At 31.3% G+C, this 25,978-nt stretch overlaps 3 protein-coding genes and 1 long non-coding RNA gene across 6 annotated transcripts in view; 2 read left to right on the top strand and 2 right to left on the bottom strand.

Annotated features, from left to right (window-relative positions):
- The window catches only part of LOC139480884 (trifunctional purine biosynthetic protein adenosine-3-like), a 483,263-nt gene extending 465,387 nt beyond the window's left edge, over positions 1 to 17,876 (top strand). Inside the window, exon 20 of the mRNA XM_071263820.1 lies at positions 17,580 to 17,876. The gene's annotated coding sequence lies outside the window, so the exon portion shown is untranslated. The remainder of the gene's footprint in view (positions 1 to 17,579) is intronic.
- On the bottom strand, positions 1,373 to 6,277 carry LOC139480888 (short-chain collagen C4-like). Of its 3 annotated transcripts, XM_071263825.1 has the most exons (5): positions 5,849 to 6,277; positions 5,094 to 5,162; positions 3,533 to 3,769; positions 2,268 to 2,434; positions 1,545 to 1,734 (listed from the first exon to the last, which is right to left on the bottom strand). In XM_071263825.1, the coding sequence occupies exons 1-5, from the start codon at positions 6,168 to 6,170 to the stop codon at positions 1,684 to 1,686; spliced, it is 846 nt and encodes a 281-aa protein (XP_071119926.1). In that variant the 5' UTR covers positions 6,171 to 6,277; the 3' UTR covers positions 1,545 to 1,683. The 3 variants fall into 3 exon arrangements, with proteins under 3 accessions (XP_071119925.1, XP_071119926.1, XP_071119927.1); XM_071263824.1 differs by lacking the exon at positions 2,268 to 2,434 and having other exon boundaries at positions 1,373 to 1,734; positions 5,849 to 6,274; XM_071263826.1 differs by lacking the exon at positions 2,268 to 2,434 and having other exon boundaries at positions 3,642 to 3,769; positions 5,849 to 6,272.
- On the bottom strand, positions 15,583 to 24,522 carry LOC139480887 (short-chain collagen C4-like). The gene is made up of 4 exons (XM_071263823.1): positions 24,105 to 24,522; positions 22,907 to 22,975; positions 17,587 to 17,820; positions 15,583 to 15,971 (listed from the first exon to the last, which is right to left on the bottom strand). The coding sequence occupies exons 1-4, from the start codon at positions 24,439 to 24,441 to the stop codon at positions 15,730 to 15,732; spliced, it is 882 nt and encodes a 293-aa protein (XP_071119924.1). The 5' UTR covers positions 24,442 to 24,522; the 3' UTR covers positions 15,583 to 15,729.
- LOC139482794 (uncharacterized) lies at positions 19,691 to 21,811 on the top strand. The gene is made up of 3 exons (XR_011654957.1): positions 19,691 to 19,789; positions 20,581 to 20,708; positions 21,314 to 21,811. It is a non-coding gene; the product is annotated as an uncharacterized lncRNA (long non-coding RNA).
- Positions 24,523 to 25,978: the final 1,456 nt, after the last annotated feature.

Genomic DNA, 25,978 nt, shown 5'->3' with positions numbered 1-25,978 from the left:
TGGATTTTCTATAAAAATCTTTGTTTATTTACCACAAAGTACTCTTTTTCTATTAAATGCAATGAAACAGTAAATAATAATGCTTAGCGTCAAGTTTCCCCTCGGTATATGTACTAAATGGCCTATCTCTATTATTCATTATATCTGTATTTTTGATACAATTGAAATTTGAAAATTTCGTACAAAAATGGCTACAGAAGGGGTCATAAACCTTAAACATAATTTATAATGCTATTCTGGAAGACAATGTGGACGTCTTAATTACTTATCGATTGTTAGATATTCTATATGATTCAAACATTGTTCCAAATGTTTGAAATGTCAAAATCATGTGACTTTATTACTAGAACCATACACACATTCGCGTCATTTGAAATCCCTTACTCTATTTCTGATTCCATGTCCAGGTTTAGCAGTAGTATAGGTTGTACTTGTGTAAAACCAGCAATGCAATTTTCCATAGGAACTGCCTAAATTGCATATGCAGTCACTCTTCATTCAGGAAGTTTTGAGGAGAATGTTATATTTCCCTGGAAAGGAGACATGCACTACTTTTTTGCACTAATAAAAACATATAGCTGTGCGGCATATTTTCAAGTTTTACTGCCCTAGGCCTCCATTTATAAACATTGCAGGTTCGCACTGTATTTTTCATTAAATTTGACTCAACGTCCCGAAAAATAAGTTAAATACAGAGACATTTTTATTTATATCCATTTAATTCTCCAATCAAGTCTTAATTAAAAAAAATACTTTGCATCCATGGCAACAACTATGTAAACAGTAGCAGTATTTAATGCACATTTAATTTCTCCCCAAAAGAGGCGTGACTTGCAAATCACACGTGATTTACAACGTGCAACCTTCAGGACTTTTTTGGTTTTAAGTTCCAACGTTTGTAATGGATTAAGGTTTCCAAGATTGTTTGTTTTAGATTAAGAAAATCTTCTTTTTTTTAGAAATAAATTTAAATGAAATCGTTGTTTTGTTTAATTTCTAAATCAAAATAACAAATATAGATTTATGTATAATAAAACAAAACTAGTTAATTAGATATGAGTAAGTACTTTCTAAAATATATCATTGTTTCTTTGTTCTTGTATATCTGTTCAATTTGTTTTTATTCTGGGACATTAATAATGTAAAGGTCGAAACTATCAGCCTAATTCATTTGTATATGTCTTGTCATTTCATCACTTATTTTGTAATTCGTAATTTCGTAAGAAACGTTACGATTGTAAGTTATTCTAACATAGGGTAATTTAAAATTTATTAATTTTACGTACAGGTGTAATAGTTCTTTGTTAATAAATATGCTTTCTTAATTTATGTTTATTATCGTAATTTACTTTTTCAATAAAAGAACATTCCATCTCTATGTACATTTTAATTTAAACTAACCATATGTAAGCATGTTTAACAAGTACAACATAATTTTGATTTTGCATAATACATGCAGTATCCTATTTTTTCTATTCTAATGGTCCGTATTTCACTTTGTGCATACCACACAAAACACGTCTGCATCGGCTTTGTAAGGAGGACACCTCAAACTTCCACAGCTGGTTCTAATTGGATAAAAGAGGGCGCCATTTTCATCAGATGCTGATTTATTGTCAAATGGTTCAGCATTGACATCTACACATGCGTAATCAGTCCTTTTGTACCTGATATCACCGGCCATTAAGTATCCATTATATTCAGCGTTCCAGTCTTTGTAGCAGGTTTTTCTTCCTGTAGATAATCATATATAATTATATCAACCAAATAAATAAATAAATATATGTCACTGTTATATAATATTTTTAATTTTATATGTATTTACACGACATTTCATGTTGAATGATTAAAACAAATACAGCAACCGTTCTGCATCCTAATCCGCTTTCTCTTCAATTTTATGATTATGTGAGTCCTTTACCAATTATTTGCCGCATGTAAAAAACGATTAATTTGTTGGTGTAAAAGCTTTTATAAAATTTTCGATAATTTATGAAAAATAATTACTGGACTGTCCGTACGTCTGTATCTCATTTGCGAACATGACCAAATTGTTATTTTACAACCGATCTTCACCTTAGTTGATGTACATATTCAATTTCTGGAGGGATAATCACATATTTTTTTTGAAGGTCTAAGGCAATTCTCCGCTTCAAGATATTTTTGTTAGAGTTGATGTTTTTCATGATAAATTTTGAAAAAAGATATAATTGACTTCTCGTTTTAATGTTACAACATTTTGAATGCAGTAGATTTTTTTTACGTACCTGCGTTTGGAATTTATATTTCAAGTTGTTAGTTAATACTACAGGGCTTGTTGCATTTGACATTGCAAAATCAATATCGACAGTGCTAAGCAAGGGTTTGGAGACCGACGACTGATGTCCCGAAAACAACATACATTGTCTCTTCGTCATAGTGTCCTCCCCCGTTCCTGAAAATGACCTATCGGTTTCTTACAAGAATTTGATCAAATTTCGTTAATTTTATTTATACACTGTTATTGTTATATTATGTTTTGTTTTCATGGGGTCAGAATTTTTTTCTCTATATCCAATTTCCGGATCAAAGTTTTGTACCTTTCTCAAGTTTTTTCGTACTTTAGATTTTTTTTGTATCTCATCTATGACTATACATAAGGGAGGTTTTGAATCAAAACAGGGAGAAATAATCCGCTGCATTTCCCTTAGAGACTAAGTTTATCCCCACGTCATCCTTTAGTTTTACCATGTATAACACCTCAAATTAATCGTAAAGAATAACATTTGAGAGAAAGAGCAGACAATTTAATCGCGTGATTGGTGAATACAGAATTCACGTGGAACACCAAATTGGTGAATTAAAAATATACAAAGTATTCAGTACATTACGGAGGCACACAAGGCCAAAACAAACAGACGTTGTGGAAACATGTGCCGCCTTTGTCAACAGACATAAAACATTGTCTAATTAGATATCAAATACAATTAAAAATGCTTTGTTCTTTTCATTTTCCAAATTCCATCAGGACAGCTAGAAGCTCAACGTCTAAAAAAATGAAATGTGACATAATTTTCTTTATAATAAATTTAAAAAAAATCCATGTTATTTGAACTCTGTAGAAAAGTTCCATCATTGTCAATGAAAGCAATAAAATCAATAATGATTTCATTTTTTTTTAAATTTTGAGACGACCCCTCACATTTTACCTGTCGTAGTCGTTCTCAACTGTAGGTGTCGAGCGATGTTGACAAGGTCTATTTAAATCTTTGGCCAGACACATACTACATGTAATGTGACGGAGAGGGGGTATGGTTGCAGGAATTTCAACACTCATCCATCAACTGTTTCGTCACTGTATACGAAAACTAAAAAAAAAACTAAAAAACTTGTAGTGTTTTTTTTCTAAAATGGAATTGTTCTTACATGCAACTGTTATACCTTCGGAATATTTTGTTATATAACTTTTTAGTAATATGCAATGTCACTTAAAACAAACTTCGATGACTTATTTATAGCTATTTGATTTCATTTTCTTAAGTAAATCATTTACCAGGAATCGTTATGACTGAAGATCTCCGCTTCCTGCGGCAAACACCACATGGTACCTCCCTGTCCCCCAAAATACCCGACATTCCATGAGGCTTCCGGTTTGAAAATACCTGGTATTCAGCACCATAAAGCTGTGAATTCTCGTATGATTGGGGTTCTCCTATTTCTGGATCATTTGGAAGACAAAGATAATTAGCACCACCGCCTTTATGATTATAATAGTTACCACCAGCTTGACCTACAACATCAAAATAAGAGATACATGTATGCAGTGTTATGGATAATAAAATTGAGAATGGAAATGGGGAATGTGCAGTGTTATGGAGTACACTACGAACGATTATTCAGAAAGAATACGTGAAGCAGTGGAAACACGTGTCGCCTGTGGTTACTGCTTTTAGTCGGAACTTGTCTGCCGCCTGTAAAAAGTCCACTTATCAGTAAAAAACGGTTTACTAATTTTAAATTTCTCCTATTTGCTATTTGTGATCAAGAATATTAGTTTCTGTTGAAGTTTATTTGTTCACAGTATTTTAATTCCTGACCGTCTACAAATGTTATCTGACAAAAATCCAGCTATCAGTAAACTACTGGAAAAAATATGTTTTCAAAATGTTGAGGCATTTGCTTGCTACTGAGAAAATTAGACACAATAAAAATGCGTTGATGATGGTAACTCTAAGGTGGGTTGGTGGTAACTATCGATCAAAATAGTTTTGGAGATAATGGTAACTTTTATATTACATGAGTTTTTTTTCCAGGCATTCTGCAGTGTTTAACATCGCTATATATGGAATGAAACACAATAAACCTTCTTAACTGAAACCAATATATTGGGGTATAGACCAATACTAGCACAAAAAGGTGTCGGAAAAACTAATTAAAATGTTTATCAAAATGAAACTTTCTTTAATGCAACAATTTCACAAACAGTGTTGTAATAATACCAACTAAAAACTATATATGTTACTGCATTGTCCGTTATTTCTTTAAAAGTGTGATTTGTTCCAGTTAAATCATCCTCTTGTACAGAGCAATCAAAGACAATTAAGTCGCCTTTAACCTGTTTATTTCTTCAAGTTTATATAATATGCCAGTGTCTCTTACAGATATTCTGCTGTTAAGATTTTAAACCAAAATCAATCAAAGTTCTGACGTACTGAACATATGATGACTGCAAGTTCTTGTGGATGGCCAAAAGCACTTGTCACAGAAAAAATCACACCTCTATACATGAACAGAGGTTAATGTACACAGATTTTTTTCTGAGACAAGTTCGTGCGTTGATGATGAATAAATGACAGGAAATTCAACCTCACCTCAATAACTATTATATTGTAGTGATACAAATCAGTATACACTGGCCATGGTTTGTTGTTATATATTATATTCATATAACAGTTACATAAAATAGAGAATGGAAATGGGGAATGTGTCAAAGAGACAACAACCTGACCAAAGAACAGAAAACAGCAGAAGGTCACCAGAAATCATTGATAGAGTAAACTAAAGAAGTTGTAAATGACGTTTATTAAAAACTTTATATGAAAAACGAACATTACCTGTATAAACAAGTTCAGCACCATCAGGACAACCTTTTCTTCCCCATCTTACATAGGTAACACCATATCCTGTTAAAATTATTAAACATAATTATCCTTAATCTTGATAGTATATGTAGTATTTTCAATTACAATAAATACATACCCAAATTAAGGCAGAAAAGAGGAAGAGATTGTGACTACGACTATATAAAAATATCTGTGTTTTCAGATCTGTGATAACAAGTTTTCCTTATTGTTTCCTTACTTATAAAACATTAAATCTTAATTTATCCATACATCTTTCTAAGAAGGGACTTTAATTTTAGCTTAAGAAACTAATATTTTTTAGTGTTTTGTAAGCAACAACCCAATCATAAAAGAAACAGTGTAATTAAATGCAACCTAAGCATATCGTATGAATTAGTAGATATTTATATTGTATTCAATATGAAGACGTTGCTGGAATGTTGCAAAAAAATGGAATATGAAAGTCTAATTTCTATTGAATATATTATCTCCTGTAAACGGGCGTATAAAAACACAAACTGGCAATACACTAAATTCAGAAATTATTGCAATGTTTTTATCATTGAAAAAAAAATGCGACAGTTACATGTTTGCAATAATCAAAACTGTACTTTGTTTGTGATTTTCTTACATAAAAATACAAAGCTATTTCCCGCTTTCATATATAATTTTAACATACGAATAGAAATACTATCTACATTTTTTTTGAAAAAGGAAAATAAGAAAAGAATTTAAAAAAGACATACGTTCAAGCTCTTCAATGATTGTGGCTTCTATTGTAGCATTGACAACTTCTAGTTTGTTATCAATCAACTGTCTCATAATATCGTTCATGGCTGTTTCAAAACCCTTCTGTATCTGTTGTTCTATGTATGCTTTCAAATGATTATTCATGTTTGTAACATCTAAATCAGCCTTTAATGAAGCTTTCATATCATCCAATAACGGCATTGTAATCACATCTCTACAACTATCACCATTGCATTCAGAGGCTAAGGATGGAGGAAATCTGACGGTCAATAACATACAGCAAACGCCAATGTTTATCCAACTAACGTTCTGAGCCATTGCAAAGTATCTGTGAAATGTACTGTGTAGTGATCAGCATAGATTCTGCTTTAGTTCTGATTTACACATTATACAAGTTTCCCACGAACTACATGATACATCTAAATTCCTAAAAGAAAATAAACAATATATGATATTAAACGGTTTACCAATTGTTGCACGTTAAACATCGTGTTTTACACCATCAGTGTATACGAAATGGGAATCGAGACAGTTAATTGTAACTGTACGTGTGAGTATTGCTAGTGTAGAATATAGAGAAAATAACTGGGAATTGTATTTAACTATGTTTTGAAAAAGAAAACAAAATAATTGCATATGAATATGATATTATAATGTGCAATAACTGGATTATAATATACAAATGAGTGTTATTAAAGCAACATAATTGATAATTGAAAAAGAAAGATACCAAAGGGACAGCCAAACTCATAAATCGAATATAAATTGACAACGCAAAGGCTAAAAATGAAAAAGACAAAGAGACAAACAATAGTACACACAACATAGAAAACTAAAGAATAAGCAACACGAACACAATTAAAAACTAGGGGTAATCTCAGGTGCTCCGAAAGGGTTAGCGGATCCTGTTCTACATGTGGCACCCGTCGTGTTGCTTATGTTATAAAAAATCCGGTAAAAAGTCTAATTCGGTAGGTCACATCCTTGAAAGGGAAAGGGATTGTAGTTACGACGTAAGGAACATATTATACCCGATATTATTTGTGAAACGGTTATTCCACAACGGTCAACCACATCGTGATGGCGTCCGTAAAAATTACGACGGGATGATTTCAACTTCACCAATTGGAACTCTTGGTTTAATAGCTTCCTTGTGAGCAGTAACCCTCTATCAAGAAAATCATGAAAGGAAATGCAAGCACGGGAATATCGTATCAATTTGGAGATGTATACTCCGTATGCAGGTGCTGCTGGAATGTTGCTACTTAGAAGTTCACAATTGGTAAGCTGAAATCATCCCTTTTGTCGTAAAGTTTTGTTTTCAACCGACCCTCACTGTCAATTTCTAGATGTAAATCAAGATATGAGGCCGACTTAACTGTATCTGTTGTATCCTTTATCTCTAGTTCGATGGGATAGATGCATTCAACATAGTCACCAAATTTTGAATTATTCAGTGAAAGAACGTCATCTATATAGCGGAAAGTAGAGTTAAAGGATACTGCTAACTTCTTATCTTTCTTCCTAAGAAGTTCCTGTATGAAGTTAGCCTCATAATAATAAAGAAACAAGTCGGCAAGAAGAGGGGCGCAATTGGTTCCCATTGGAATGCCGACAGTATGTTGAAAACGATACATTTTAACTGTAAAAGAGGGACGAAAGATACCAAAGGGACAGTCAAAGTCATAAATCTAAAACAAACTGACAACGACATGGCTAAAAATGAAAAAGACAAACAAACAACAGCACACACGACACAACATAGAAAACTAAAGAATAAACAACACGAACCCCACCAAAAAACTAGGGGTGATCTCAGGTGCTCCGGAAGGGTAAGCAGATCCTGCTCCTAATATGTCATCCGTCGTGATATCAAATCCGGTAAATAGTCTAATTCGGTAGGTCACATTCATGAATGGGAAAATGCGCCAAAATAATTAATATGTGGGATTATCGTAGTTGAAATGATTATCAACAACTGACAAATTAACCCTTTAATGATTTTAATATTGTTGATTTTTTACAACTTAAAATACAAACTTATCATAAAATTGAGAATGGAAATGGAATGTGTCAAAGACACAACAACCCGACCATAGAGCAGATAACAGCGGAAGGTCACAAATAGGTCCTACTTGAATATAGAACAATAAGAAATTTTACGATACACTGTTCTTGATGTGTCATTGTGTTCTTAAAATTACACAGTTGGTTGTTTGTAACAAGTTTTAATAAGACATTCAAACCTAATGTAAAACTAGGTTGTCGCTTGAAAGGAGGGACGAAAGATACCAGAGGGACAGTCAAAATCATAAATCGAAAATAAACTGACAATGCCATGACTAAAAATGAAAAAGACAAACAGACAAACGATAGTACACATGCCGCAACATAGAAAACTAGAGAATAAGCAACACAAACCCCACCAAAAACTAGGGTTGATCTGTAAGGGTAAGCAGATCCTGCTCCACATGTGGCACCCGTCACGAACTTGTGTTTGTGTTTTTTTACTGTCAAAGATGTAGACACTTTTAAAGATTCTCACGTGACAGAAACCGTATCCAGTCATTTAAGCGTCAAATGTTAATTCAATTGCATTGACAGATCTTATTATGTCATCACTTCCACCTCCATACGCTACTACGAAAGCTAGTTTTTGTCACAACTGTACAACTTATATGTTGATATATGTTAAAAGTTGTTCGTGAATATCAAAGACTATGAAGACCTTGGCAGGTCCCTACAACAATCTTACCACAACCTACAAGATCTTACTACGACATCCATTTGTTTTTTCATAATTTCTGGTCGTCTTAGCGGGATCGTGATCCTAGTGTGATGAGGTATTAGTATATGATTAAAGAACCCTAGGCATACTGAAACTGAAGACTTTTAAATCACGAACTATTAGTGAAATATATTTAATGTATTTTCTTAAACTTTCTAATGAACACTGATAAAGGGTAACAAAACCCCAAAATGCTTTGCTTACATCGTTCAGGTATTTATTATAACAATATATTTATTATTATATATATTTTGTGTTATTTTATTCAAAAATCATAAGTGTTTTTTTCTGTTTAAATTTAATTCTACATTAAAATTATATGGCAAATACAATACACATTTTGTTTAAAGACCCGCCTTTTGTATACAGTGTTTATGTTTTCATATACAAGATTGCACACGTGACTGTTTGTTATTGATGTCATGTCGCTACAACTGCTTTATAGATTAGAAGAATCTACTGTTGTAAACACAAGTCAGATCAGCTGTACAACAAGGTGTTTGTATGCATTTGTAATAAATCACTGTTATTTATAAACAGTCATATACAAATGAAATTTTAATTGATATTTTTTGTAAAACTATAAACCATGTTGTTTTATTTAACAATATAAGAGAGTTACTTCAGAAAGACAGACAAAACATGTCTATAAAGCAGATTGAAGACCAATATTTGATTAAACGTAATAAATGCAGAACATACAGAAATATGATCAAAAGAATTTATATAGTTTTTGTCAATTTATTTACATGATTTTATCTGAATTGTGTCAACTTCAATTAAGACTTCATTTACTTCATCATATTCCCTGTGATAACAGTTTGAATAAAAACATGACTATCATTTCTTCTCTACTCAGTTATGTTTTGATTTCTTGCCAGTAAAATATATGTAAAACGTACCCTTAATATTTTTATCAAGGAATAGGACTACTGGCTTTTTAACAAATGAATTGTTAACATTGATAGAATATTACTGATGAATTTCTACATTGCAATTCATCTTTTAGGCAACTTAAAGTAAAACATTTGAAATTTAAAGATTAGAACATATACAAAAACAAATCCATGAATGTATTGCCGAGGGATTATTTAAAACGTGAAGTTTTAATTTTTTTAACTTTATTTTACTAATGTATAATCTACCACACAACATCACTATTCCTTGATTATTGTCAAACCTGATAAATGTATTTTGCGAAAGCGAGACAGAGCGATCCTAATTCCGTCATGGACTTAGCTTTTTAACATTTAAAGTTTGGTTACCTTCTTGTTACGAAACTTGCTGAGACGCTAATCTTCAAGACCAATAAATATCATATAAATAATTTTTAAACGTTCTGTATTTTACTAATAAAAATAGATTTTGTCATGTACTCTCTTAACTTGAAATGTAATCTTTATTATTATACATGGTATACCACTTCTCAAGGATTTCGTAGAAATGAGATAATAACAAACTTAAAAAAAAATCTGAATATTATATAGGCCTGTTAGATAAGACGAAAAATATCAAAGGGCTACTGGCAGCTAGGAGAAGAAATCTTTGAAAAAGGTTTAAGCGGATGACAGACAGACACACGGACACAGCGGAATGGCAAATTATCTCATAGTCTTTCAGGGTTTTGCTTCGAGTTTTCTTAAGCCCTTCGATATCTTATCTTAGCTATGTGTATCAGAATCTGTAACACATACGACGTTTTTAATATTGAAATTATAATTTTACGCACCTAAGCAGCAATATACCAACTACATTTGTATATAGGATATACATTTCCGTACTCATTTGGTTTTCATGAGCTTGTAACTGCTACACTGTGCAGAAAGTTGATGAACCAGGGTTTTTTCAGAGAATGTCTCGTCATTTTTCTCAACAGTTCAATGGAAGACACCGAGACCTTGTGTTCTGTGTCAACTTTACAAATAATACGTGATGGTCTTGAAGTATAGATTCTATATACTTACGTTGTTTATTATCCTTATTACCGGCTATAACGTTAATTTTATTTGTCTTCCCGCCATTGTGTTATTGTGCTAAGGTAATTTTGTATTCTTCTTTTTCATTTTGCGTATGTGCTTTTGCTATAGAGTGTCAATCAATTTGTTTTCCTTGTTTACATAAAGGTTACTTGCAGTATTTATAGTTATTAAGATTAAAGGAAAACTTGTATTCAATACCCCAATTTTTGACATATTTACCTATTATGTTTTATTGTTTTGCTCTCACATTGTTGTCAATATAATATAATGGAATCTTTTTAAAAGTTTAGCTAGCTACAAAGCTAGGTTAAACCCACCATTTTCTACACATGGAAATGGCTGTAGCAAGTCAGGAATGTCACATTTTTTTTCAATTCGATTCGTGTGTTTGGGCATAAGAGTTTGCCATTTTCCTTGAAGTTTGGTATATTTTTTTTTATTTTTGGTATTTAGGTTTCTAGAGTGTTCCCCCCATTTTGGATTTTGATTAAAGAAAATAAAAGGCCTAGATCTTAACTGAGATGTTCGAATTTTAAGAGTAGTATGACATTCACGTGTAAGAGTCTCCGTGTTAATTTAGAAAGTGATATGTTTTATTACATTTACGACTGCATGTTGCAGAAAAAACTGAATGTCTTGTTTGTGAACAACTTTTTTCGACTCTGCCACAGAAGGGGAGGTAACTCAGATATAGAATTTTTTATAATAGAATGTGATGTGAATTTACTTAGTTTATTGTGTATCAAGTAAATAAAGGCAACAGTAGTATACCGCTGTTCAAAACTAATAAATCGATGGACAAAAAACAAAATCGGGGTAACAAACTAAAACTGAGGGAAACGCATTAAATATAAGAGGAGAACAACGACACTACATTAAAATGTAACACGCACAGAAACGGACTAAGCATTAGACAAAATCATATGAGATTAACAAATGTAACATCAAAACGAAATACATGAATTTGGGATAGATAAGTACCGTGACAAGTCTTATAGTAATGTGAATTCACACTCAAAAATAAGAGAAAACAAACGACACAACGGAAATACAACGTTAAAATGTAACACACACAGAAACGAACTATGATATAACACTGGCCATATTCCTGACTTGGTACAGGACATTTTTAAAGGAAAAAATGGTGGGTTAAATCTGGTTTTGTGGCATGCCAAACCACCCTCTTTTATGGCCATGTGAAATATAACATTAAAATGACAACACAACATTACATGACTACAATATAAATAAATAGGAGAACATAATTGACAAAGTAACACACGAATAATAGCTAACAAAAGGCAACAAGTTAAAAATTTTAATATGCCAGAAGTGCATTTTGTCCACACAAAACTAGTGACGCCAAGATACAAAAGTTTGAAAGCCGAAACAAGTACAAAGTTGAACACAATCGAGGTACCAAACATTCCTATTATTTAGAATATTTTATATCTTTGCAAACAGTAAATTTTATAAAATGACAATACAAAAGATATATGATAAAACTGAAGTATTAACTAATTACAGGAAACAACCGAAATACATTACATAACCCGACAAAATGCATCACAAAAAAAATAGACACATCCGAATAAGTTAAAACCTCAACGACAAGTGACGTCACATTTGAAACTGTGAAAAAATGACAAAAAAGGACGTCACATTTGAATTTGTAAAACAGATCATCAAAAAATGAAAAATGACTTCACATTTGAATGAATAAGATAGAATCAGGATTGATTTAAGATTATATTTGAACTAAATACTGATATTACATTTAATAACAATGAACATTTCAATACTTATTAATAGCAAACGAAGGTAGCAATTAACTTTATTACATAGCTATGTCCGATTAGTTTTGAATCAAACATCAAACGTAAAACATCGTACAGATTACGTTGAACAAAATAAAATCTAATAAATGAAGGCGGTGATTAATTTTTTTACCATAACACATGAATATAATAGAAAAAAAACGTCAACACATTTGACAAAATACAATGAGAATTACAAATATAACATTAAACATTTAAACTAAATACATGTATTTGGGATAGATAAGTACCGTAAGTAAATGAGTCCGGTGATCCTGTTTTTAAAGAAATTTTAAAGCATATCATTAGAGCCATCTTTTCATATTTTATCGTTAAAATACAGTGTGTAGTTTTTATCTTTATCACTTAAAATGGGGGTTTCCATGCATAATCTATACAAAATCTGACAATTTTGCACAACCTGTAGCAAGACAAAAAGCCAGGTGATCCATACTTTTTATTATATTTTTGTATAAAGCATGATTTAAACTTCATTCTGACAAGTATTTTAAAAAATCTATAAATCTAAATGTAGAATAGACCAAGGCTAGGAAGAACTTGAGTGCGAATAGATACACTCCTGAATCCACTATCAAAAGATCAATAAATATGGTTCTTGTTTTGTTCATTTATATGCACCTTTGAACATCCGGATGATTAAACAAGTTCCGTTACAGATTTTGGTGTCATTTTTTATTCACTTTCTATTCATTTTTTTTTAAGGCTGTAAAATTTTCATTTTGAAAGAATATTTTAAATACTTGCTTTTTTACAGATGGTTAGATGAGCTAACATTTTTTTCATTGGTATTTTTTGGTGGTAAGTCATTGTTTTATTTATTAAGTTATTTTTTTAATTTTGGGAAAGGGCGGTTGAACTCTATTTTGAGTGATATATTTTTACTTTTGATCAGTCTAATGTTCAGTTTTTTTTGTAAAGAAATCTCTTTCACTGTTTTTCTTTTTACATTTTCTTTACATCCTATGTCACAATAAGCCTATGAATATCAATATGTTATTGCATGCATTTTTTTTTGTTCTTGATGATGGTCAAACACTTGAAATAAACATCATCTAAGTCCCATGACAGCCCTTATTAAATGACTTATATATGTCATATTTTCAGTCTCTTTTTCGTGTTTTGCCATGGGGCTTTCGATTGAGTATGAATTTTAGATGATCGTTTTTTTTTATGATCAACCTATTCAAACACAAAATTTTCTGTTACTCTTTAAGTTATGTAATGATTATGTATTTGCATCGGCTTTGAGGTAGACGTGTATTATAATGAATTAAATTCAAATGGCTTTTGTTTTTTGTTTGTTTTAACAACAATTTGATTCTGGTTTTATAACACACAAAAAAAAAAAATATACCCTCAGGACAAACGCATGCCTGCATTACGGATTATGTACCCTTGTGTTGATTCAATGCTAAACATATGGAAATTTTATAGAAAATCCGCAGCCTTTATCCTTATACTCTCATATTTTGCGATTTGATGACTGATAGATATAGAATTGTTGCATGCAGTGCTTGCATTGATTTCCTTAAAACAAGTTAATTAATTTAATTATTGGTTAAAACAAATAAATATATCGACTAAATCAAGTACACCTTTTGGGGTGCGATCAACATTAGTGACTCAGAACGAGATATTTTGGAATTTACATGTTGATTAGAACTTTTTGTGAAAAATAAACACTAGCACATCATAGAAAAGCAAGTGAGTAATATATGTTTCAAATTTTAGAACAAAAATGTCTGTAATACAGGCTGTGGATTTTCTTTTAAAATCTTTGTTTATTTACCAAAAAGTACTCTTTTTCTATTAAATGCAATGAAACAGTAAATAATAATGCTTAGCGTCAAGTTTCTCCTCGGGATATGTACTAAATGGCCTATCTCTATTATTCATTATATCTGTAGTTTTGATACAATAGAAATTTTTGAAAATTTCGTACAAAAATGGCTTCAGAAGGGGTCCTAAACCTTAAACATAATGTATAATGCTATTCTGGAACACAATGTGGACGTCTTAACAACTTATCGATTGTTAGATATTCTATATGACTCAAACATTGTTCCAAATGTTTGAAAAGTCAAAATCATGTGACTTTATTACTAGAACCATACACACATTCGGGTCTTTGAAATCCCTTACTCTATTTCTGATTCCATGTCCAGGTTTAGCAGTACTATAGGTTGTACTTGTGTAAAATTAGCAATGCAATTTTTTATAGGAACTGCCTAAATTGCATATGCAGTCACTCTTCATTCAGGAAATTTGAGGAAAATGTTATATTTCCCTGGAAAGGAGACATGCACTACTTTTTTTTTTTGCACTAATAAAAACATATAGCTGTGCGGCATATTTTAAAGTTTTACTACCCTCCATTTATAAACATTGCAGGTTCGCACTGAATTTTTCAATTAAATTTGACTCAACACCCAAATGTCTTCCAGTCCTCCTGAAAAATAAGTTAAATACATAGACATTTTTATTTATATTCATTTAATTCTCCAATCAAGTCTTAATTAAAAATAATTACTTTGCATCCATGGCAACAACTATGTAAACAGTAGCAGTATTTAATGCACATTTAATTTCTCCCCAAAAGAGGCGTGACTTGCAAATCACATGTGATTTACAAAGTGCAACCTTTAGGAATTTTTTGGTTTTAAGCTCCAACGTTTTTAATGGATAAAGGTTCTCAAGATTGTTTTGTTTTTTGATTAATAAAATCTTCTTTTTTTTAGATATAAATTTAAATGAAATAGTTGTTTTGTTTAATTTCTAAATCAAAATAACAAATATAGATTTATTTTAATAAAACAAAACTAGTTAATTAGATATGAGTAAGTACTTTCTAAAATATATCATTGTTTCTTTGTTCTTGTATATCTGTTCAATTTGTTTTTATTCTGGAAAATTAAAATGTAAATGTCGAAACTATCAGATACAATGTAGCAGCGTTCACCCTAATTCATTTGTATATTTCGTGTTATTTCATCACTTATCTTGTTAGAAACGTTACGATTGTAAGTTATTTTAACAAAGGATAATTTAAAATTTATTAATTTAATTGGTTTAATAGTTCTTTGTTAGTAAACATGATTTCTTAATGTATGTTTATTATCGTAATTTACTTTTTCAATAAAAGAAGGCTCCATCTCTATGTACATTTTAATTTGAACTAACCATATGTAAGCATGTGAAACAAGTACAACATAATTTAGATTTTTGCATAATACATGTAGCATCATATTTTTTCTACTCTAATGATCGGTAGTTCACTTTGTGCATACCACACAAAATACGTCTGCATCGGCTTTGTAAGGAGGGCACCTCAAACTCCCACAGCTGGTTCTGATTGGATAGAAGAGGGCACCATCTTCATCAGAGGCTGATTTATTATCGAATTGTTCAGCATTGACATCGATACATGCGTAATCAGTCCTTTTGTAACGGTTATGACATGCCATTAAGTATCCATAATATTCTGTGTTCCAGTCTTTGTAGCAGGTTTTTCTTCCTGTAAATAATCATATGGTAAGAGGGTAAAGATCATGAATAATTCCTGATAACTTGATATAACTTGCTATAATATTTATTCCTTATGGTATAACATTAAATAATATGTTTTCTGTATGGTGAAGGTCAGCAACAAAATGAAGTTTGTTGATCTTCAGATATTTGTTAAAACCATCATAAATCTGAAAAATAACGTGTTATGCATTTAGCCTGATACATTCTTATCGCCCCTGATGAATGTTTTGCAGAAACCCTTTTGGTGGACTAAACTAAAATTTAAAGAAGGAGCATCATATGGTTTTCCGCTTTCTTATATCTCATTACTAAAAGAATAGTAGCGGGTAAACAATGAAAATAAATGCTGAATCATTTTGAAATGGGTCTATTGATTACTCAACATATTTGACATAAAATTATGTTTACTTTATTAATTGTTAAAGCGGTTTAAGGGAAAAATATACGTAACATTCAAATTTGAAATACGTAACAATAAAATTTGAAATATGCATAAAATATAGCTTCATGTATTTAGAAGTGTATGACCCCATTCTGATCCAAAAGATCTTTCTCCTTGACGAGACATGAATTCATTCGTTTGTTCTCATATTTCTACAATTTGATACAAAACCACATGCCAGCGAAATCTTTCTTTCATATTTGCTAAATTTAAAAATGTAGAAAATACGAAAGGGATCACAGCAATTCGCTAGACTTATCAATCATCCAGATTTTAATATCTAATACACGAATATGCATAATGCACAGTCTTCATTTTTCTTTGTTATGTTTTGCTCTTTTTCTTCTTTCTATTGCCATGGCGATGTCAGTATATTTTCGACTTATAAGTTTGAATGTCCCTTTGGTATTTTTCGACTCTTTTTGAATGATAAGCCGACTTTGTATCATCGTCGATTTAAGGTATAAACTATGATTTTTGTCTTAATGAAACTTAAAATAATAACCTAAAGATAGCGTTTTTTGTTGACATTAAAATAACATCATTACTAAGGCAGCAATACAGTTTAGAGTAGGATTTTGCATGGTGATCAAGATAACTTTTTTCTAATATGAAAGTAATTGTGCAATATTATAACTTTCAAATAGTAGAAAATTAAATTAGCCTTCACAGAGGACTTATAAGAACATCAAGACTGTTATACACATGTATTCCGGCCATAGTTCAAGAAAGGTTTGGGTGGCAGCTATTGATATTCATTTTATTATAGATCGGAAAAGTTGATAAAGAATTAATTTGTCGCAGAGGAATGCAAATATAGGATAATTTTTGGAAAGTCTAAGGTTTTCACAGCTTTTACAATAAACATTAAGCTGTGTTTGAGCAAGTAACCGTGTCTGTTATTGTCTTTTGTAAATGCAAGCAACTGAAAGACATATTTTAGAAGCAACACTTAACTCAGTGATATTATTAGTTATCTACGTTCAAATCCGTAGATATGTATTTTTGAATATCCTGAAGTATCAAAGTACACCCTGAGACAAAGTATATAACATTTACCCTCATTTGTCAACAAGCGAACATAAATGTGAATGATACACTTACACACTGAACACCAATGTTTTATTCATTAGCCTTTGATTTTTATTTCAGTATTTACCAGGGATTGTTATTACTGAAGATCTCCGCTTCCTATGACAGACCGCGCATGGTACCTCTCTGTTACCCAATATGCTCGACATTCCGCGTGGGTTCCGATCAAAGATCTCATATTCAGCACCATAAAGCTGTGGATTGCCATATGATTGGGGTTCTCCATTTTCTGGATCATTTGGAAGACAAAGATAATTTGCACCGCCGCCATTATGATTATAATGATTACCACCAGCTTGGCCTACAACAAGAAAAACATTGCCAAATGTTCATAAAAGTAAACAAAATAAAAACCTATTGTTTTTCAATCTATGAGCCATCGGCGAAAACAAAATGTATAAAAGATTCCACAGAACCCCGTGTCACAACTATAAAAAAGTATTTTCATCTCACTTTTTTCTTTAGATACTATTAATGTTTCTTATTGTAGGACATTTGCTCCTGCCATATTTACAACAATCTATGAAGATTTACAACACTGAAAAATTGGCTTCAGAAATTGTTTAAAAATAAAACAAACAAAAAACAAACAAAATGCTTCTCGAGTTTAAGGGCATACGATACAGTTACAGGGAAGGTAATGACGTTGCTAACGTAATATGTTATTTTCGCGACGTCAAACTGTGACATATCGGGAAAAGATGCATTTTTCGGCTGATTTTTATCATTCAAACTGATTTAATTTGAAAACGAGTTCATGGGCCCCTATTTTTCAAAACGGCATTTTGTTTCATTTTGCAGGGAGATTATGTGACCCAAATTTTATAAAACTGTAAATAGAGGATTTTTTTTAATTTTGATAAACATGCAGTAAAAAATGACGTTTTTTCATCAGTTCATGAACATTTGATAAATATGAGTTATTTCTGAATAAAAAGTTGCACATTTTTTTAGGATTCTTATAAAATACAGAAATTTCCGATTATTTAATAAAAAACAATTTGTTTTTATCTTTTATAACAAAAAAGTTATGTCTTTCTTTCGAAAAAGAAATTACGGCCCCAAATCTGAATTTTGAGCAAATATACAAAATTTCGACCTCATTTTATTCAAAAAGTAGCACATGAAGGTATATTTTTTATTACATATTTGATTTAAACAGGTAAAAAATAGCCTATATGCAAATTTTCATGAACTTGTAAATACAGGATCAAAACTGTATCGTATGCCCTTAATAAGCCCCTATGAATAAACTGCGTTCTAACAAGTTCTTGATAATATCGAAAAGTTAATTGAAATAAAAACTAAGACCATTTACTATGTTTTCAAATTTCAAACAAAATGAAAACACGTTTTCTTCTTTTTTTTGGGCTTGATAGTGTTATTTGGTTAAAAAAAAACATCTCATAATTCATAAAATTCCACAAATAAAAGGTTTAACTATAATTGTTATTGAATTTGTCCACATGCTGAAACTATACGTTAACGCCTCTGACAACGATAGAATTTAGATTGGCTACTTGCTTTTGTGGCATTAATGTCACCTACCTACCTATAACACGGCTAAATGTGGACCTTTGCATAAACTATTGAATTGAACTATTTACCGGATTTGTTATAACATATGCAACACGACGGGTGCCACATCTGGAGCAGGATCTGCCTACTCTTCCGAAGCACTTGAGATCTCCCACAGTTTTTGGTGGGTTCGTGTTGCTTACTTAGTTTTTAGTTTTCTATGTTGTTTCTTGTTAAGTATAATTTGTCTTTTTGTATCTATATTCTTTTGTCATGGCGTTGTCGGTTTATTTACAATCTATGAATTTGACTTTCCCTCTGGTATCTTTCGCCCCTCTTTTGTTAATGCTGTGATTTTTTTTTTTTAATAATTGAAACGTTGATTTACAGTGATACATTTATTTTTCAATACGTGCATAATTAATTCTTCATTTTGTTGTTCGTTTAAACTTCATATTCAAATCCGAAAAGATTATATTCTAGACGTATAAATGACTAACAGCTTATATAAAAATTAATAGAAAATCATAAATCATGATGTAAAATTCAATTGTTTATTTAAAAGATATAGAATTGATTGGTCATACATTTCAAAAAATAAAATCACAAAAATATTGAACTCAGAGGAAAATCAAATCGGAAAGTCCAATAACCTCATTGGTTGATATCTTTGGCGGAAGTACATGTGATACATCCTCATTCTTTCAATATCCAAGCTGTGGGAAGGTCGTGCTCCACGTGTTGTCGGCAAAGTAACTATATTCTTTAACTTTTACTTACATTTGCCTTGGTGGCAATATAGCCTTGGTGGCTTTAAGACCTTGGTGGTCATTTATATATGCCTTGGTGGCAATAGACCTAGGTGGTCATTTATATATGCCTTGGTGGCAATAGACCTAGGTGGTCATTTTTATATGCCTTGGTGGCAATAGACCTAGGTGGTCATTTTTATGATTTTTTACATTTGCCTTGATGGCAACAATGAATTAAAAATACTAGCCTTGCGGGCGTCAAGACCTTGGTGGTCATTTATATTCGCCTTGACGGCTTCTTGATAGAACTAGATGGTAATGTTTGACCTTGGTGGCAAAATGTTTTGGGATTTAGACCTTGGGTAGTTATTATCAACCCAGGTGGTCAGATATTTGTTATGCCGTGCGCCGGTTAACGCAGGGCAAAGTGCTATCGCCATATAAAATATATGTGGAAGTGGGGGCTCTGGCCATTTTGGAAAATTGTAGTTGAAAGGAGAATAATAAATTGTTTATAGGGTAAATAGTTTCTTATGTTACTTTTGACTGTGTTGTGGACTTTTCATTTATTTTTACATCGTGCATACTGATAGAAATGCTATTTAAAGACTTTGTTAGAAAAGAATAGCATTATTGAGAAAGTGGAATAAATTAGTGTGACATGTCACTTGATATTCATGTTTTTTTTATCAGAGTGATGTGTATTGAATTATAAGGTGTCTCCGTCGAGGTCCGCGTTCAGCGGTCTGTTTGATTGTACGTAGAATTGAATAGAAAGTTTTTGTTTTCAGATGGTGTTACCTACACCTTTGACAGGGTGACGAATGAAGGAGAAGTAATATGACATTGCACGATGATTCATGTCAATGAGTTCGAACAACCTTTTTAAAAGGAAAGGATTTTTTCTAATCAGAATATGGTGAGAACAAATTGCAATTGAAGTAATGTTTTGATTTCTGAAAATAGGAAAATAATGAATGGGGCAAATATTGATACTACACTAAATTATGTATGTCTGTGTTGAGAAAGGCAGAAGATGCCAATATGGCACGGTACTAAAAAAAAAAAAAAAAAAAAAAAAAAAAAAAAAATCTGTAATGGAAGCAGCTTTATGTTCAAATGAACCTATTTGAAAGTCATGCTAATAATTTTCCCGTAATTTCATGATGTTTTCTATTGGATGTGTATTTAATTTCATTGATGTGTTGAAATATGTCACAAAAATCTTTTTGTCATGGGAGATTAAATAATGGTTGCAATATTTTTGTTTTGTTTTGTTTTATCTAGATTAATAAATAAATATAATGTTGAATGATTTTATATACTAGTGCAAATGTATACTTATATTTTATGTATCATGGTAAAAATTTTTAATTTAAATTTCTTTGTCTACAGTTCGAGGACACTGATTCCCTAGTGGTTTTCCACGTGGATTGTAAGCAAAGGGATTTTTCCTTTTCAAAGTGTGACTAATGCTGTCTTTAGTACAGATAAACAATTTGTTATTGGTTAATATATTTTCAGCAGACATGTGAAGAATCGAGTGGAAATACAATTGTCAATGTTCATGATTATGAAGTAAAGAGTGTGTTTGATTCAACAACAGTAAAGAAAGAGACAAGCCAGCATAATTTACACTTGGAGGTTAAGTCCCTTTGCTTACAAGCTTTCCACATGCTGAAGATGTTATTTTTGAATAATGACAATGTTCATTTTGATATGAGTTCATTGCCTTAACTCAACTTTTAAAAGTCCGTATGTGGTCCAATTCATGAGAATTTATTGAATTATGAACGATTTATAAAGAACTGTTTACATGCATTTTTAAATGTTTAGAAGTGTTTTAAAGTAATTTTAAAAGGAATAATATTTAATAAAAGTGTTGAATTTGTTTTGAGTATTGGGAATACTATTCCTTAAGGGAAAGCCTTGCTAGTGGTGTATTTTGAGATTGGCCTGCAAATATGCTGTATGGACTATAGAGTTTTCTACGCCCATAACTTAACATGAACTGGATGCAAGATTATATCAATCACTGAGGATATGTGTATAACCTCATTGGTTGATATCTTTAGCGGAAGTACATGTGATACATCCTCATTCTTTCAATATCCAAGTGGTGGTTGGTTTTAGGTGCTATGTTTGGTCAGGCAATACATATTGCCTATTGCCTGCTTGGGTTGATGAGGTTCTTGATAAGTTCCCCCCTCTCCCACCCATAAGTACCAAAATGTGAATATGTTTTTATATTTATATTTTAATATTGGTATTACATGTATGCATTTTGGGCTGATGAGCACGAGAAACATTAGAAAAAGATAAGCATTACCATGGGATCATGTTGACAAATCAAACCTTCGCTTTATCGATTTTCAAGGGAAAGGTCAATTAAGGCAAGTGTATTGGCATGTTTGTGTTTGCTTTTTCATTACAATGGTAAAAATAAGATTATATATCTCGGATGACAATAATGTTGATTATAATGCTTCATTTTATGAGCTCCAGAGTAGTTTTATAACTGAAAAACAACTGTATCCAGTGAGCTCTTCTGCATTGCATTGTGCATGGTAGTCCACATTTTGGTTTATGAAACGTTAAGATATTATCTTGTATTCGGTTCTTTCCTCTAGAGTTTTATATGCCCATAACTTAACATGAACTGGATGCAAGATTATATCAATCACTGAGGATATGTGTATATCACATGGCAAAATTAAAAGACAAAACACATTGAAAAAGAATGTACAAAAACTGTCATATTCCGGACTTGGTACAGGCATTTTCAAAATCTGATTTTATAGCGCTAAACCTCTCACTTTGTTGACAGTCTCATTCAAATTAGCAAAGAATGATAATTGTTCAATGCAATTAAAAGCAAACATTCTGAAAGACATACGTTGAACTGTGAGCTCCGCGGAAAATTTAATTAGGAAAGTACTTAATCAAATGGCAAAATCAAAAGCTCAAATAGATTAAACAAATAAACGATGAATGACCACAATAATAATACTGCATTGTACATTGACAACATTAAAAAGGTATAAATAAAGATAAAACTGAGAATGGAAATGGGGAATGTGATAAAGGATATTTCGTGAATAAAAAAGCCAACATTACCTGTATAAACAAGTTCAGCACCACCAGGACAACCTTTTCTTCCCCATCTGATATAGGTAATACCATATCCTGTTAAAATTATTAAACACAATTAACACAAATCTAAATATACGTAATATAACTAATTAGAATTAATTTATACTAAAAGCCAGTAAAACTATGAGGACGAAATTGTTACTTCGACAAGATAAACTGTTTTCGGATCTGTGACATAAATATTTGTTAATGGTCAACCAATTAAATCTTGATTTATCAGTAAGTCTTTCGAAGTAACGATTTCACTTTTGGCATTAGAATCCATAGTTTAATATGATTACTGTAGGCAACAACCACACCATATATTAAAGAACTCGTGTGATGAACAATAGTCATATAGCGTATCAACCGATTGATATGTACATTGTATGCAATATGAAGACGCTGCTAAAATGATGTATATAAATGGATAGTGCACAATGTGAAAATTTGAATCATCTAATTTTTCGTTCAGTAAAAAGATTTCAAGCAACTTTCATTTGAATTCAAACAGATGAAAATCAAGCTAAAGAAGACTTTTGTATCTGTGGTATCCTTTATTTCAAGTACACGTAAACAGATTTTTGAATTATTCAGCTAAAGAATTTCATAATTGTTTATATAAGAATTAATATAACAAAAATGCCTAACTGAGAAATGCCAAATCCAAAATTTATAGAAAACCAAAGCTCACGTCCATAGATATAAACAGTTCACCAAATTCCACGAAAAATAATTAACGTGAGTTAGTATCCGACAATTTGACAACATGTTGACAACGGACGGACAGACAGACAGACAGACAGACAGACAGACAGACAGACAGACAGACAGACAGACAGACAGACAGACGGACGGACGGACAGACAGACAGACAGACAGACACACAGCAGACGGACGGACGGACGGACGGACGGACGGACAACAGTATACCAGTATATGTCCCGTAAACGGGCGTATAAAAAACCAAACTTGCAATATTGTAAATTCAGAATTTATTGCAATGTTTTTATCTTTTTGTTTTTATGTTTTTAAATTCAGTTACGGGTTTGCAATAATCAAATTTCCTACTTTTTCTTTCATAAATAACAAAACAATTTCTGATTTTAATTAAAGAATAGAAATACTATCTACATGTACTTAAAAAAATGAAAATAGATATGAATTTAAAAATAAAACATACTTTCAAGCTCTGCAAGGATTGTTGTCTCTATTGTAGCATTGACCATTTCTAGTTTGTTATCAATCAACTGTCTCATTACATCTGTCATGGCTGTTTCAACACCCTTCTGTATCTGTTGTTCTATGTATGCTTTCAAATGATTATTCATGTTTGTAACATCTAAATCAGCCTTTAATGTAGCTTTCATATCATCCAATAACGGCATTGTAATCACATCTCTACAACTATCACCATTGCATTCAGAACCTATGGACGGTAAAACTCCGACCATCAATAGAATATAGCAAAATCCCTGGTAAGACCAAAGAAACGTCCGATCCATTATAAAAATTCTCATAACTGCGCAGTTATTAAGTATGGCAAGTTATGTGTTGCAAATGTTTGACAACATTGAAGGTTATCATAATAACAGTTTGAAAAAATAAATCTGTTCAACAAACTACTGTAACATACATATGTAATCACTATCTTAGAAAATAAAAATAAACTGCAAATGATATTTAACAGTTTATCAATTCAAATTACGCTTTCAAGATGGTTTGATATTTGTTTTCTTATAAACAAGATAGTTCAAAGTTCAGTTTGTTCTCACAGTTTAGATGATGGATGTCCTATATTAATCAAAGCCAATAGTGTTCAATTTGATGTAAGAATCAGTTTAAAGCTTTCATAACAGCTTATAGATTGAAATATTTATACAGCTTGCATGTAGCTTGTAGGATAATTAAAGTTTAAATAAAGATATGAATTGATATTTGTTTCCATCAAAATTTTATTTTCTGTTCATTTTCAAAGAAAAACGGATTTAATTCCTTTAAGGGAGTTCGCTTCTCAGTTTCAAAATAATTAACTTTTAAAAACACTAGTTTATATTGATAAGGGATTGATAAAGGAATCAAAAGAGCAAAAAAATATATATAGGTCAATATGCTTGTTTTTGAGATATTAGCAATTTAAATTTTGGCGGGAAAATATACTCTCTTGACTTTTCATAGCTTTATCAAAAACTATTAAAATAATTTTTTTTTTATAAGACTTTTACAGATGGCTTATCATACATGTAAAAGATTTATAAGAAAAAAATTGGGGGTCAATGGGCAAACTTTTTTTAAGGCATTCAAATGGATAAAACCAGAGGATTCCGAAAATCTGACAAAATCCCAAAACATGCCAAGCGAACTATCTTAAGGTATGACATGATAGCTGTGAAACTGTACATTTTTTCGGAAAAAAATTGGTGAGAATTATCATGCAATGAAAAATATAGGACACGGTGTATCAATTCATGACACAGAAATACTACACGTGCATGAAACAAATCAAAGGAATAAAGCTTGTATTACTATTCTTCATCTTAAGGGCATACGATACAGTTACAGGGGAGGTAATAACGTTGCTAACGTAAAATGTTATTTTCGCGACGTCAAACTGTGACATATCGGAAAAAGATGCGCTTTTCGACTGATTTTTATTATTCAAACTGTTTTAATTTGAAAACGAGTGCATGGACCCCTATTTTTTAAAACAACATTTTGTTTCATTTTGCAAGGAGATTATGTTGACCAAATTTTATAAAACTGTAAATAGTGCAATTTTTTTTAATATTGATAAATTTACAGCAAAAAAATACGTTTATTTCTCAATTCATGACAATTTGATAAATATGAGTTATTTCTGAATAAAAAATGCATAATTATTTTTGAATACTTATAAAATACAGAAATTACGAATTATTTAACAAAAAACAATTTGTGTTTATCTTTTAAAACAAAAAAGTTCTGGCTATCTTTCGAAAGGGAAAATACGGCCACAAATCCGATTTTTTAGCAAATATACAAAATTTTGACCTCATTTAACTCAAAAAGTAGCACATG

The sequence above is a fragment of the Mytilus edulis genome, chromosome 7 (assembly GCF_963676685.1).
Source record: "Mytilus edulis chromosome 7, xbMytEdul2.2, whole genome shotgun sequence".
NCBI classification, from domain to species: Eukaryota; Metazoa; Mollusca; class Bivalvia; order Mytilida; family Mytilidae; genus Mytilus; species Mytilus edulis.
This window is presented reverse-complemented; position numbering and strand designations above follow the sequence as displayed.